This window comes from Bombina bombina, chromosome 7 (genome assembly GCF_027579735.1).
Source record: "Bombina bombina isolate aBomBom1 chromosome 7, aBomBom1.pri, whole genome shotgun sequence".
Taxonomy (NCBI): domain Eukaryota; kingdom Metazoa; phylum Chordata; class Amphibia; order Anura; family Bombinatoridae; genus Bombina; species Bombina bombina.
Genome location: NC_069505.1, coordinates 278,949,555 through 278,966,670, shown reverse-complemented (window position 1 = coordinate 278,966,670; position 17,116 = coordinate 278,949,555). Strand labels below are relative to the sequence as shown.

At 41.0% G+C, this 17,116-nt stretch overlaps 1 protein-coding gene across 1 annotated transcript in view; it reads left to right on the top strand.

Moving 5' to 3' along the window:
* The window catches only part of GRM7 (glutamate metabotropic receptor 7), a 759,363-nt gene that overhangs the window by 428,326 nt on the left and 313,921 nt on the right, over positions 1–17,116 (top strand). Inside the window, exon 5 of the mRNA XM_053689364.1 lies at positions 15,466–15,606. Coding sequence (XP_053545339.1) covers positions 15,466–15,606 — 141 coding nt within the window. The remainder of the gene's footprint in view (positions 1–15,465; positions 15,607–17,116) is intronic.

Below are 17,116 nucleotides of genomic sequence, written 5' to 3'. Positions count from 1 at the left end.
TGTACCGTTAAAGGGACACTGAACCCACATTTTTTATTTCATGATTCAGATAGAGCATGTGATTTTAAGCAACTTTCTAATTTACTCCTATTATCAATTTTTCTTCGTTCTCTTGCTATCTTTATTTGAAAAAGAAGACATCTAAGCTAAGGAGCCAGACAAATTTTGGTTCAGTATCTATGGACAGCACTTGTTTATTGGTGCTGTCCAATAAGCAAGGACAACCCAGGTTGTAAACCAAAAATGGGCTGGCTTCTAATCTTATATTCTTGCTATTCAAATGAAGATAGCAAGAGAATGAAGAAAAATTGATAATAAGAGTAAATTAGAAAAGTTGCTTAAAATTGCTGCTCTATCTGAATCATGAAAGAAAAAAATGTGGGTTCGGTGTCCCTTTAAGTTTGCAGTATGTACTCAAGCCAATATGTGGTAGCAAAGGCAAATTGCAGGAAGGGCAGACAAAATAAATAATAAAAGCTTATTGCAAAGTATTACTATTATCATTTAAACATATCAGAGATTTTATTTTGAGTTTAATGTAGTGGTAATTCTAGGGTTACGGTAGCACCCCAAAACTTCAAAGGTACCAGCTACCCAGAATTTGCAAGGTAGTGCCATTATTACAATTGCTTTATGCAGAGGAATAAAAGAGGTAAATAAATAAATATATACCTCCAAGATTCATTTGGCAACAGCGCTGTCTGCTAGAACAATGCTATTTAACCCCTTACATTAAAAACAGCAGCTGACGTAAATGTACATTGGCTGTCATTAAAGGGACATGAAACCCATTTTTATTCTTTCATGATTTAGATCGAAAAATACAATTTTAAACAACTTTTCAATTGACTTCTATGATCTATTTTGCTTTATTCTCTTGGTATCCTTTGTTAAAGAAGCATTAGTTGGAGCTAGCTGAAAACATTGGGTGAGCCAATAACAGGAGGCATATATGGGCAGCAACCAATTGGCAGCTCCTGAGCCTACCTAGGTATCCTTTTCAACAAATGATGCCAAGAGAACAAAACAAATGATATAATAGAAGTAAATTGGAAAGTTGTTTAAAACCAAATGCTCTATCTGAATCATGAAATAAATAATGGGGGTGTCACGTCCCTTTTAAGGGATTAAATTACAATCTCAGAGTGTTTACTATTCCCTTAAGAATGATCTATCATGTATATATAAGAACAGCAGTGACATATATTTTTGCATTTTGAAATACCCTTTAAATCACAGTTTATGGAGTTCTGCATAGTCTCAGTCTCTGGGTCACTTGGGACTATTTAAGGAAATCTTTGCCCTGAACATTTATTTGTTTGTCTATTTGCAAATTATATAACATCATTTCCTTTGTCTCTTTATTACACAATTAATACCAAGACAAAATAAAGGAACATTAAGCTCAATATGTAATACCCATAAAATGTTTAATTAAGGAAACTAGAACAACATTGTAATTATGGGCGTAGCTCATGGGACTGAAGTGTAAATGCTCTGACTATAGCAACTGCATATTCTGTCCCACGCTGACCCTGACACGTTTGTACTGACAACAAGCTGCGATGAGCACATCATAAAGAGTTTTCTTTCTAACTTCCTATCAGCTGGTGAAAGGAATTAAACTGATGATCTCGTTTCAATTGTGCTTTTTTGGGGAGACTGACAAAACTATTCATTTTAACTAGTCTTAAAGGGACATGGACGTCACATTCAAACCTACAATTTTTACTTTTATTATCAAATTTACCTCCTTCTCTCTGTATCTTTTGTTGAAGCTAAGATCCATTCATTTAAAGCATACTGAAATAGGCTCAGGAGCATGTGTGTGTCTAGTCTTGTATGTCTAACATTGCTTCAAACATTGTTGCAATACAGCCACAGGATGGTAGCTCTGGCCCACTGCCCCTCCTGCAGCTTCCACTTCAGGTCAAATGTCCTGGTTTCCAGAGTGGCACACAGCCCACCCACCCCTCCCCAGGACAAAACCCGGCACACGTAAAAGGTTAATCAGAGGATATCACGTTCACAATATAACATTCAGCAACAATGTTAAAAAAACTAACACCTATAGCCGAGCAATTAACCATCATTACAAACCCCATACTCTAATAACCCCTAAACTGCAACAACCCCCTACTCTTTCAACCCCACTACACTATTAACCCCTAAACCGCCACCATCCCCATCGTCATAAAAACCCTACACTACTGACCCCTAAACAACCACTACCTCATTGCAATAAACTCCCTACACTATTAACCCCTAAACAGCCACTACCCCCTAGCAGCTAGCTTAAGACCCCCTAAGTTACAAAAAAATTCACTACCAATAAAAAATAAATAAAAAAATAACAAAAATAAAAAGCACCAACCAATAAAAGTGCTATCCTAAACTAAATTTCCTTAAAAAAATACCCCCTAAAAAAACTATACTAAAACTAAATAATATTAGGGGAATTGTCGGGCTGTGTCCTCATTAAAGTGATTACAGCTCTTTTGTGAAAAAACCCCATCCAATAACAAACAACCTAATCTAAAGAAAACCCTGAAAAGGGCATAAGTGTTTATTGCTCTTTTGCTAAAAAAGAAACCCTATACCAAAAAAACAAACTATTCTAAACCCTCCCCCCTCCAAAACCCCCCAAAAACTAGGACTAAACCCTAGATTTTGTATTCACCATCTTAAAGCTTTTTATTATTATATCACTATATATGTGTATATATGTGTTTATCTGTGTATGTATGTATGCACATACACATTTACACATATAAACACATAAATACACATGTATACACACACATTTATACCATATCCCTATATATGTGTATATATGTGTTTCTCTGTGTATGTATGTATGCACATACACATTTACACATATAAACACATAAATACACATGTATACACACACATTTATACCATATCCCTATATATGTGTATATATGTGTTTATCTGTGTATGTGTGTATGCACATACACATTTACACATATAAACACATAAATACACATGTATACACACACATTTATACCATATCCCTATATATGTGTATATATGTGTTTATCTGTGTATGTATGCACATACACATTTACACATATAAACACATAAATACACATGTATACACACACATTTATACCATATCCCTATATATGTGTATATATGTGTTTATCTGTGTGTGTATGTATGTATGCACATACACATTTACACATATAAACACATAAATACACATGTATACACACATTTATACCATATCCCTTTTAACACTTATACAACATTTTCATTAACATTTACATATTTTTTTTCTATCAGAAAGTCTATATATAATTTTAATAGTTTGTTTTAATATGTTTTGAATGTTTTTGAGAACAGTTTTTTTAACCCTTACAGTTTACTCTAGTTTTGAATCCGTGCTAATTCTTCAAGGCAGTTTCTGTTTGCGCTTGAGAGCAACAGTTTTTTAGCTAGTAAAATGTGCACTAGTTAGAGTGATCGCTATATTGATTATAGAGTCCTGTGCTAACATTAGCGTGCCACTTACAATCTAACCCAGTATTAGCAATTATGTATTGTCTAGCAAAATACCTATATACAAAAGCAAGGTTTTAAAAACATTTAAAACTGTCACCTTATTAATTAAAAAATAAATTAAAAAAAACTTTAAAACCCTATTGTTTATTTTTATCTTACCTTCTTCAATGGTGACCAAATAGAGGTAGCTTGAAATGAGTTCAATGCTCTAAGCAATCACATAGATGGTTTAGACAATCTGCAGTATTTTGAGGAAAAACTAGGTAACCGATTCCTGTCTGAGGACTCGGAGTATGGGATACGCACATTTTTTACATAAAAGCAGGAGGTGTTGTCATTTTAAAACAAACAGCTCTTCTTTTCTTCTTTTTATGTTTGAGAGTTATGGAGGATTCCCAAAATTGTAGCGATAACATTAGCACATAGAGGGCTATGGGTACAACGCTGGGGTAAAGAATGAGTCAATTAATTATTTAGTAAAACAAGGCAGATATTAGAAGCCGGGAATACGGCACGCAAATATTTAAATTGTCTTTAAATGAAAAGCTCATAATTAATCTTGATTGGCAACTGTTAACGAGGTACTTGAGCAATTAAGCTTTCATTTGAATAAAAAAGGTTCAGAATAGAACTGTTGCTCTTTCACTGTGACTTGTCAAAGAAGAAAAGACCCCAGTATTCACAATTAATCAACAGCTGCTGCAGTATAGGCTAAAATGTGTGAGCAGGGCTTACTAGGAATAATCTATTTGTATGGCTGAAAGGGGCAATTGTTGATGCACAGGTTAATTGCTAAATATAAAGGGATTGTTCTTTGATTCTGTATGATCATTATTAACTTGATATAAAGTCTCTGGGTGCTGTGTAGGGACATTCTTAGTTGCACTGTGCAGTCTCATATGTAGCTGTGGTACCTTCCAGAGTGCAGTGTGATGATGCATTGCTTGGTGTATTGTTTAGATGCATTCCTGGATGCAGTGTTCAGGGACATCTCTTGGTGCAACATGCAGGTGCATCAAAGGGTGCAATGTGGAGGTACTGGGAGTAGTGTGTTTCCCTTAGTGAAGTATGCGGGGATAGCCTTGGGGCCAATGTGACAGTACATATATTACTGCCGTATACAGGAATATCCCGGGGCCAGTGTGACAATGGATGCCTCAGTGCAGTATGCAGGAATATCCCGGGGCCAGTGTGACAGTACATATATTACTGCCGTATACAGGAATATCCCGGGGCCAGTGTGACAATGGATGCCTCAGTGCAGTATGCAGGAATATCCCGGGGCCAGTGTGACAGTACATATATTACTGCCGTATACAGGAATATCCCGGGGCCAGTGTGACAGTACATATATTACTGCCGTATACAGGAATATCCCGGGGCCAGTGTGACAGTACATATATTACTGCCGTATACAGGAATATCCCGGGGCCAGTGTGACAATGGATGCCTCAGTGCAGTATGCAGGAATATCCCGGGGCCAGTGTGACAGTACATATATTACTGCCGTATACAGGAATATCCCGGGGCCAGTGTGACAATGGATGCCTCAGTGCAGTATGCAGGAATATCCCGGGGCCAGTGTGACAGTACATATATTACTGCTGTATATAGGAATATCCCGGGGCCAGTGTGACAGTACATATATTACTGCCGTATACAGGAATATCCCGGGGCCAGTGTGACAATGGATGCCTCAGTGCAGTATGCAGGAATATCCCGGGGCCAGTGTGACAGTACATATATTACTGCTGTATACAGGAATATCCCGGGGCCAGTGTGACAGTACATATATTACTGCCGTATACAGGAATATCCCGGGGCCAGTGTGACAATGGATGCCTCAGTGCAGTATGCAGGAATATCCCGGGGCCAGTGTGACAGTACATATATTACTGCCGTATACAGGAATATCCCGGGGCCAGTGTGACAGTACATATATTACTGCCGTATACAGGAATATCCCGGGGCCAGTGTGACAATGGATGCCTCAGTGCAGTATGCAGGAATATCCCGGGGCCAGTGTGACAGTACATATATTACTGCTGTATATAGGAATATCCCGGGGCCAGTGTGACAGTACATATATTACTGCCGTATACAGGAATATCCCGGGGCCAGTGTGACAGTACATATATTACTGCTGTATACAGGAATATCCCGGGGCCAGTGTGACAATGGATGCCTCAGTGCAGTATACAGGAATATCCCGGGGCCAGTGTGACAGTACATATATTACTGCCGTATACAGGAATATCCCGGGGCCAGTGTGACAATGGATGCCTCAGTGCAGTATGCAGGAATATCCCGGGGCCAGTGTGACAGTACATATATTACTGCTGTATACAGGAATATCCCGGGGCCAGTGTGACAATGGATGCCTCAGTGCAGTATACAGGAATATCCCGGGGCCAGTGTGACAGTACATATATTACTGCCGTATACAGGAATATCCCGGGGCCAGTGTGACAGTACATATATATTACTGCCGTATACAGGAATATCCCGGGGTCAGTGTGACAATGGATGCCTCAGTGCAGTATGCAGGAATATCCCGGGGCCAGTGTGACAGTACATATATTGCTGGTAACTCTTTATTGCACGCTAAAAGTGCACATCCAAAACATGTTTTTAAAGGGATTGTCAAAAGCCAGTTCATCAGAGCAAAGAGAATCTGCTCTGATAGAGCTGACTATGAAGTACAAAGTACAGATCTTAAGAAAAGATTTAAAGCCAGAGGTTATTGCAAAAACCAAGTAAATACATTTTTTAAAGTGGACACTATTGATAGGGAGGATACCTTGTTCAGTAAGCCTAAGAAAACGCAAACTAAACAGCCAACTTTCATCACTAAATACTCATCCCAGTTTTCTGAGGTTTGTAGTATTATTAAAAAGTATTTCCCAATTCTGTATGGAGATAAGAAACTAAAGGCAGTAGTTGAAGATGACTGTAAAGGTGTCTTTTCGAGAAATTTAACTATGGGTAACATTCTCTCACCAAGTTATCTAAAAACTGCTAATAGAACATGTAAAAAATCCTAGCAGAGGAGGCCATAGAGATAGACTCCTCTCTAAACAGGAGATATATTGGATTTTCAAATTGGATACTCAAGTACCCAAAGGCTTCAATTCAGAATTTGATGTCATCAACTATTGGTAATTACATGGGGATACATACATCTAGCATCATTACAACCTCACACTCCAGAATATTCATATGTCTAACCAATCATTCAATAGTACCTAGAAGTATTCAGAGAGAGACAGGTACAATATAAAATTCCATAACAGTGTCTTTTGCCGTTGTTCATTGTTATTACATTTTGTAAATGGACACAGTTTGTAGCCTAAGAACTATTAATGAATAAATATTAATAGAGAATCAAGATTCTTATTCTAGTATATAAGTTCTTACAGGTAATAATAACAAGTATCATACACTCACCAATATCCACCAAAAAGTCTATATTAAACATATATTTCTAAGTTTAAGAATTGTTCTTAGGTTAGTGTTTATGAGAGTTGTATCTAATGTTGTTCAGTAAGTAACAGTAGTGTAACTTTGTACATATGTTAACACACATTTTTAGCTAACCTTATAATATAATACAAAATATGGTATAGCATTTCAACGTAGCACTTAGAAAAGGAACTTTCTGCAAATCTTAAAACATTAATTGTAATACAGTAAACATATTGGTATTTCTTTTGAAGAGGTGATGTTGTCGCTACTATGGCTTCTTGTTTGAAATGTTTATTTATTTATACCTCTGTCTCATTACATTTATAAGTATATGTTAATGCCCACCATGTATCATTACGTCTATCCAATTGTATTGGTAATGCTTTAAACACGAGTGTTGATACTTAAAAATAATTAATTACTAATTGCTTGCCCAATGGCTGCTTGGCAGCCTCTTTTTAAATGTTGCAGACACACTATTCTGTAGGTCTATGAATACGGCACACAGCCGAAACGCTTAAGACCTGTCTGCTGGTCTTATTCCTGTCTCTTGGATTTTAACAATTGAATAAAATTTATGTTTTATTTCATTTTGGGACACTTACCAGATCATCTTCTTTCTTTTTGTAAGTACATATATTACTGCTGTATACAGGAATATCCCGGGGCCAGTGTGACAGTACATATATATTACTGCTGTATACAGGAATATCCCGGAGCCAGTGTGACAGTACATATATATTACTGCCGTATACAGGAATATCCCGGGGCCAGTGTGACAGTACATATATTACTGCTGTATACAGAAATATCCCGGAGCCAGTGTGACAGTACATATATTACTGCCGTATACAGGAATATCCCGGGGCCAGTGTGACAGTACATATATTACTGCTGTATACAGGAATATCCCGGGGCCAGTGTGACAGTACATATATTACTGCTGTATATAGGAATATCCCGGAGCCAGTGTGACAGTACATATATTACTGCCGTATACAGGAATATCCCGGGGCAAGTGTGACAGTACATATATTACTGCTGTATACAGGAATATCCCGGGGCAAGTGTGACAGTACATATATATTACTGCCGTATACAGGAATATCCCGGGGCCAGTGTGACAGTACATATATATTACTGCTGTATACAGGAATATCCCGGGGCAAGTGTGACAGTACATATATTACTGCCGTATACAGGAATATCCCGGGGCCAGTGTGACAGTACATATATTACTGCTGTATACAGGAATATCCCGGGGCAAGTGTGACAGTACATATATTACTGCTGTATACAGGAATATCCCGGAGCCAGTGTGACAGTACGTATATTACTGCCGTATACAGGAATATCCCGGGACCAATGTAACAGTACATATATTACTGCCGTATACAGGAATATCCCGGGGGCCAGTGTGACAGTACATATATTACTGCCGTATACAGGAATATCCCGGGGGCCAGTGTGACAGTACATATATTACTGCCGTATACAGGAATATCCCGGGGCCAGTGTGACAGTACATATATTACTGCCGTATACAGGAATATCCCGGGGGCCAGTGTGACAGTACATATATTACTGCCGTATACAGGAATATCCCGGGGGCCAGTGTGACAGTACATATATTACTGCTGTATACAGGAATATCCCGGGGCCAGTGTGACAGTACATATATTACTGCCGTATACAGGAATATCCCGGGACCAATGTAACAGTACATATATTACTGCCGTATACAGGAATATCCCGGAGCCAGTGTGACAGTACATATATATTACTGCCGTATACAGGAATATCCCGGGACCAATGTAACAGTACATATATTACTGCCGTATACAGGAATATCCCGGAGCCAGTGTGACAGTACATATATATTACTGCCGTATACAGGAATATCCCGGAGCCAGTGTGACAGTACATATATTACTGCTGTATACAGAAATATCCCGGAGCCAGTGTGACAGTACATATATTACTGCCGTATACAGGAATATCCCGGGGCCAGTGTGACAGTACATATATTACTGCCGTATACAGGAATATCCCGGGGCCAGTGTGACAGTACATATATTACTGCTGTATACAGGAATATCCCGGGGCCAGTGGGACAGTACATATATTACTGCCGTATACAGAAATATCCCGGGGCCAGTGTGACAGTACATATATTACTGCCGTATACAGGAATATCCCGGGGCCAGTGTGACAGTACATATATTACTGCTGTATACAGGAATATCCCGGGACCAATGTAACAGTACATATATTACTGCCGTATACAGGAATATCCCGGGGCCAGTGTGACAGTACATATATTACTGCTGTATACAGGAATATCCCGGGGCCAGTGTGACAGTACATATATTACTGCCGTATACAGGAATATCCCGGGACCAATGTAACAGTACATATATTACTGCCGTATACAGGAATATCCCGGGGCCAGTGTGACAGTACATATATTACTGCTGTATACAGGAATATCCCGGGGGCCAGTGTGACAGTACATATATTACTGCCGTATACAGGAATATCCCGGGGCCAGTGTGACAGTACATATATTACTGCTGTATACAGGAATATCCCGGGGCCAGTGTGACAGTACATATATTACTGCTGTATACAGGAATATCCCGGGGCCAGTGTGACAGTACATATATTACTGCTGTATATAGGAATATCCCGGGGCCAGTGTGACAGTACATATATTACTGCTGTATACAGGAATATCCCGGAGCCAGTGTGACAGTACATATATTACTGCCGTATACAGGAATATCCCGGGGCCAGTGTGACAGTACATATATTACTGCCGTATACAGGAATATCCCGGGGCCAGTGTGACAGTACATATATTACTGCCGTATACAGGAATATCCCGGGGCCAGTGTGACAGTACATATATATTACTGCTGTATACAGGAATATCCCGGGGCCAGTGTGACAGTACATATATTACTGCTGTATACAGGAATATCCCGGGGCAAGTGTGACAGTACATATATTACTGCCGTATACAGGAATATCCCGGGGCCAGTGTGACAGTACATATATTACTGCCGTATACAGGAATATCCCGGGGCAAGTGTGACAGTACATATATTACTGCCGTATACAGGAATATCCCGGGGCCAGTGTGACAGTACATATATTACTGCCGTATACAGGAATATCCCGGGGCCAGTGTGACAGTACATATATTACTGCCGTATACAGGAATATCCCGGGGCAAGTGTGACAGTACATATATTACTGCTGTATACAGGAATATCCCGGGGCCAGTGTGACAGTACATATATTACTGCCGTATACAGGAATATCCCGGGGCCAGTGTGACAGTACATATATTACTGCTGTATACAGGAATATCCCGGGGCCAGTGTGACAGTACATATATTACTGCTGTATACAGGAATATCCCGGGGCCAGTGTGACAGTACATATATTACTGCCGTATACAGGAATATCCCGGGGCCAGTGGGACAGTACATATATTACTGCCGTATACAGGAATATACCGGGGCCAGTGTGACAGTACATATATTACTGCCGTATACAGGAATATCCCGGGGCCAGTGGGACAGTACATATATATTACTGCTGTATACAGGAATATCCCGGGGCAAGTGTGACAGTACATATATTACTGCCATATACAGGAATATCCCGGGGCAAGTGTGACAGTACATATATTACTGCCATATACAGGAATATCCCGGGGCAAGTGTGACAGTACATATATTACTGCCGTATACAGGAATATCCCGGGGCCAGTGTGACAATGGATGCCTTAGTGCAGTATGCAGGAATATCCCGGGGCCAGTGTGACAGTACATATATTACTGCCGTATACAGGAATATCCCGGGGCAAGTGTGACAGTACATATATTACTGCTGTATACAGGAATATCCCGGGGCCAGTGTGACAGTACATATATTACTGCCGTATACAGGAATATCCCGGGGCCAGTGTGACAGTACATATATATTACTGCTGTATACAGGAATATCCCGGGGCCAGTGTGACAGTACATATATTACTGCCGTATACAGGAATATCCCGGGGCCAGTGTGACAGTACATATATTACTGCTGTATACAGGAATATCCTGGGGCCAGTGTGACAGTACATATATTACTGCCGTATACAGGAATATCCCGGGGCCAGTGTGACAGTACATATATTACTGCCGTATACAGGAATATCCCGGGGCCAGTGTGACAGTACATATATTACTGCTGTATACAGGAATATCCCGGGACCAATGTAACAGTACATATATTACTGCCGTATACAGGAATATCCCGGGGGCCAGTGTGACAGTACATATATATTACTGCTGTAAACAGGAATATCCCGGGGGCCAGTGTGACAGTACATATATTACTGCTGTATACAGGAATATCCCGGGGCCAGTGTGACAGTACATATATTACTGCTGTATACAGGAATATCCCGGGGCCAGTGTGACAGTACATATATTACTGCCGTATACAGGAATATCCCGGGGCCAGTGTGACAGTACATATATTACTGCTGTATACAGAAATATCCCGGAGCCAGTGTGACAGTACATATATTACTGCTGTATATAGGAATATCCCGGGGCCAGTGTGACAGTACATATATTACTGCTGTATACAGGAATATCCCGGGGCCAGTGTGACAGTACATATATTACTGCCGTATACAGGAATATCCCGGGGCCAGTGTGACAATGGATGCCTTAGTGCAGTATGCAGGAATATCCCGGGGCCAGTGTGACAGTACATATATTACTGCCGTATACAGGAATATCCCGGGGCCAGTGTGACAGTACATATATTACTGCCGTATACAGGAATATCCCGGGGCCAGTGTGACAGTACATATATATTACTGCTGTATACAGGAATATCCCGGGGCCAGTGTGACAGTACATATATTACTGCTGTATACAGGAATATCCCGGGGCCAGTGTGACAGTACATATATTACTGCTGTATACAGGAATATCCCGGGGCAAGTGTGACAGTACATATATTACTGCCGTATACAGGAATATCCCGGGGCCAGTGTGACAGTACATATATTACTGCCGTATACAGGAATATCCCGGGGCAAGTGTGACAGTACATATATTACTGCTGTATACAGGAATATCCCGGGGCCAGTGTGACAGTACATATATTACTGCCGTATACAGGAATATCCCGGGGCCAGTGGGACAGTACATATATTACTGCCGTATACAGGAATATACCGGGGCCAGTGTGACAGTACATATATTACTGCCGTATACAGGAATATCCCGGGGCCAGTGGGACAGTACATATATATTACTGCTGTATACAGGAATATCCCGGGGCAAGTGTGACAGTACATATATTACTGCCGTATACAGGAATATCCCGGGGCCAGTGTGACAATGGATGCCTTAGTGCAGTATGCAGGAATATCCCGGGGCCAGTGTGACAGTACATATATTACTGCCGTATACAGGAATATCCCGGGGCCAGTGTGACAATGGATGCCTTAGTGCAGTATGCAGGAATATCCTGGGGCCAGTGTGACAGTACATATATTACTGCCGTATACAGGAATATCCCGGGGCAAGTGTGACAGTACATATATTACTGCCGTATACAGGAATATCCCGGGGCCAGTGTGACAGTACATATATATTACTGCCGTATACAGGAATATCCCGGGGCCAGTGTGACAGTACATATATTACTGCTGTATACAGGAATATCCTGGGGCCAGTGTGACAGTACATATATTACTGCCGTATACAGGAATATCCCGGGGCCAGTGTGACAGTACATATATTACTGCCGTATACAGGAATATCCCGGGGCAAGTGTGACAGTACATATATTACTGCTGTATACAGGAATATCCCGGGGCCAGTGTGACAGTACATATATTACTGCCGTATACAGGAATATCCCGGGGCCAGTGGGACAGTACATATATTACTGCCGTATACAGGAATATACCGGGGCCAGTGTGACAGTACATATATTACTGCCGTATACAGGAATATCCCGGGGCCAGTGGGACAGTACATATATATTACTGCTGTATACAGGAATATCCCGGGGCAAGTGTGACAGTACATATATTACTGCCATATACAGGAATATCCCGGGGCCAGTGTGACAATGGATGCCTTAGTGCAGTATGCAGGAATATCCCGGGGCCAGTGTGACAGTACATATATTACTGCCGTATACAGGAATATCCCGGGGCAAGTGTGACAGTACATATATTACTGCCGTATACAGGAATATCCCGGGGCCAGTGTGACAGTACATATATATTACTGCTGTATACAGGAATATCCCGGGGCCAGTGTGACAGTACATATATTACTGCCGTATACAGGAATATCCCGGGGCCAGTGTGACAGTACATATATTACTGCTGTATACAGGAATATCCTGGGGCCAGTGTGACAGTACATATATTACTGCCGTATACAGGAATATCCCAGGGCCAGTGTGACAGTACATATATTACTGCTGTATATAGGAATATCCCGGGGCCAGTGTGACAGTACATATATTACTGCCGTATACAGGAATATCCCGGGGCCAGTGTGACAGTACATATATTACTGCCGTATACAGGAATATCCCGGGGCCAGTGTGACAGTACATATATTACTGCCGTATACAGGAATATCCGGGGCCAGTGTGACAGTACATATATTGCTGCTGTATACAGGAATATCCCGGGGGCCAGTGTGACAATGGATGCCTTAGTGCAGTATGCAGGAATATCCCGGGGCCAGTGTGACAGTACATATATTACTGCCGTATACAGGAATATCCGGGGCCAGTGTGACAGTACATATATTGCTGCTGTATACAGGAATATCCCGGGGCCAGTGTGACAATGGATGCCTTAGTGCAGTATGCAGGAATATCCCGGGGCCAGTGTGACAGTACATATATTACTGCCGTATACAGGAATATCCGGGGCCAGTGTGACAGTACATATATTGCTGCTGTATACAGGAATATCCCGGGGGCCAGTGTGACAGTACATATATTACTGCTGTATACAGGAATATCCCGGGACCAATGTAACAGTACATATATTACTGCTGTATACAGGAATATCCCGGGGCCAGTGTGACAGTACATATATTACTGCTGTATACAGGAATATCCCGGGACCAATGTAACAGTACATATATTACTGCCGTATACAGGAATATCCCGGGGCCAGTGTGACAATGAATGCCTTAGTGCAGTATGCAGGAATATCCTTGTGGCCAGGATATAGCACATGCCTTAGTACAATTTACAAATATATCCCTGGGACCATTGCAACAGTACATTCCTTAGGCCCAGATTACAAGTCGCACGGTATGGCTTTTCTGCACGTGATATGGTCTTTCCGTGTGGAAGGTCATTGATTTGGTATTACAAGTCGTGCGTTCAGTCTTTCCCGCACGCAATATGGCCTTTACTGCAACAATCCATTCCGCACCTGTAGTAATGTGTTTCGCAAAGCAAAAAAGTTTCACAAAACACATCAAAAATACCTTACAAAGTACACCTACAGTCCTACACCCATAAACTACACTATTAACCCCTAAACCGCCATTCCCCACATTGCAAAGTATTAAACTAATATCTAAACCCTGGACCAGTGAGATGGTACATCCTGTAGTGCAGCATGCAGGTAAATCCCTGGGACTTGTGACCATTCATACTGTTATACAGCATACAGGGATACTCCAGTGAGCAGTGTGCCAACTTATCTCTTTGCATTATGCACAGTGTATGGCAGTGAATGGTACAACTATGCATGCAGTGTGTATATTTTGTAATCGGAATGTTCACACCCCCAAACTAAATTACTCTCCAAAAATGTCTATCTTACTAATGTACAAACAGGAACCATTTCATGCAATTCTCTATTTCCTGTTCCTGTTTTTCTTTAATGTTAAAGACACATTCCAACAATCTTACTCCACCATTCTATGTGTAACATTTGGTACTGTGGGTAATTAATGGCAGTCTGAGTGCTGCACCGAATAATAACATGTCCTGGCTCCCAGATGATGCGACATCAAGGCCAAACACTGTATACACTTATCTACTACTCCTGCACAAGATCCACTCGTGGTACACATAGCCAGGTGATAAGGGAGTAACATATGTTTAAGGGAGTAACAGAGGGAAAGACAGGAATATGAGATATGGTGGTACTATTGAGCTTATGGAGGATCTGCTCTAATTATTTTATTTTTTATCATTATTATTATAATATAGTGATGCTTCATTTTAAACACTTGCTTTCCATGTTATGTCTTCTCTCCCCCCCCCCTCCTCTGACTTTACCTTCTATTCTATCCCTAATGACTGATAAAATCTTTATTTTTCTTTTAGTATAAAGATGTGACAGTAAGGTTTGGAATGTTCTCTTGTTACAAACAAAGCATAGCTAAATATAGTTTTCTTCCATTGCAGGTTTTGATGCCTATTTTACATCTCGGACATTGGAGAACAACAGAAGAAATGTCTGGTTTGCAGAATATTGGGAAGAAAATTTCAACTGTAAACTCACAATTACAGGCTCTAAAAAGGAAGACACCGACCGCAAGTGCACAGGTAAAAACTAGGGGTCTAGAAGCCCACTCTAGGGTTCATTTGAGGTGGACTATTTCCACCGAACTCAAGGCACTTCCCAGTGCCATTCTCACCCCTCCCCCTTCTCTTCCCTACTCCCCCCTCTGATCCCTGTCCCACACTAGGATACTTTAGTATCTTATACTGTTTACCCCTGCATCCTAATACATGACCCGGTCTACTCTAAGAGTTTTTACCCATAATGTAAGAGGACTCAACTCCCCTCACAAGCGTAGCCTCCTACTGCGTTCACTGAGGCACCATAATCCCGACATTGTATTCCTACAGGAAACACACTGGCTAGCAAATTAAGCCCTTAGATTCTCTTCCAAGTCGTACACTCACATAGAATATGCCCCTTTCTCTAAAAAAGCTAGAGGGACTTTACGCACTATTTGCAACCACATAAGCAATATGCTAGGATAGACTAAATTTTTTCCACAGCAGACTCACTTGATCTAGTCACGCAGACCAATATCTCTCTCTGTGCTTAGTTGGACCATGACCATGTCCTAGCTGACATTCATTCAACAAACACTCCGCACACTAGAGCTCCCTGGCATATGCCCCTTCACCTTTTAAGTGATGTCCCGTTTCGTGAGGAACTACGTACAGAACTTAAACACTTCATACAATCTAACGACAACTCACTAGTTAGAGACGACACCCTGTGGGGCGCCGCAAAAGCAACCTTTAGGGGTTCATAATAAGTAAACAGACGAGCATCAGAAAGCAAGCGGGGTTAACTTTATCGCAGGCCCACATCAAGCTGAGAGACCTTGAATCTCAAAATAGAGCTACCCCATCATCTACCCTAGCATTTCAAATTGTTAATATTAAGAATCACATCTCCCAAATTGAACTTAAAAGGACTCAAAGTAACCTAACTAAATTAAAACAATTGTTTTATTACAAAATTAATAAGGTGGATACCCTTCTGGCTAACAAACTCAGAAGCAGAACTGGCGCCTCACACAGCCATAGTATATGTGCTGCATATTCCCTCCTTAAAATCCCCTCTCAAATTGGCGAAGAATTTGCTAAATATTACTCAAACCTTTACAATATACACAATTCCGAAAAGCCTCAATCGACATCCCCGGATTGCGTACGCACGTACCTAAAGTCCTTGAATCTTCCTACACTCTCTACAGAACAGCGGGACCTCCTATGTTCCCCTTTTACCATTACCGAAATACGGCAGGTTATTAAAAACTCAAAGCCCTTTAAATCCCCTGGTCCGGTTGGCTTTCCAGCCCATTTCTATAAAATCTATAACCAGGAACTGTCCCCCTTACTTCTTAGGCTTTTCAACCTAGCACGGGAAGAGGGTACTTTCAAAAAAGAATTTCTTGAAGCTACCATCATAACAATATTGAAACCTAACAAAGACCCCACCCTCTGTGCCAGTTACAGAGCAATATCACTCATCAATACCAACATAAAGTTATTTTCAAAACTATTTGCTAACCGAATAGCAAACCTCCTACCG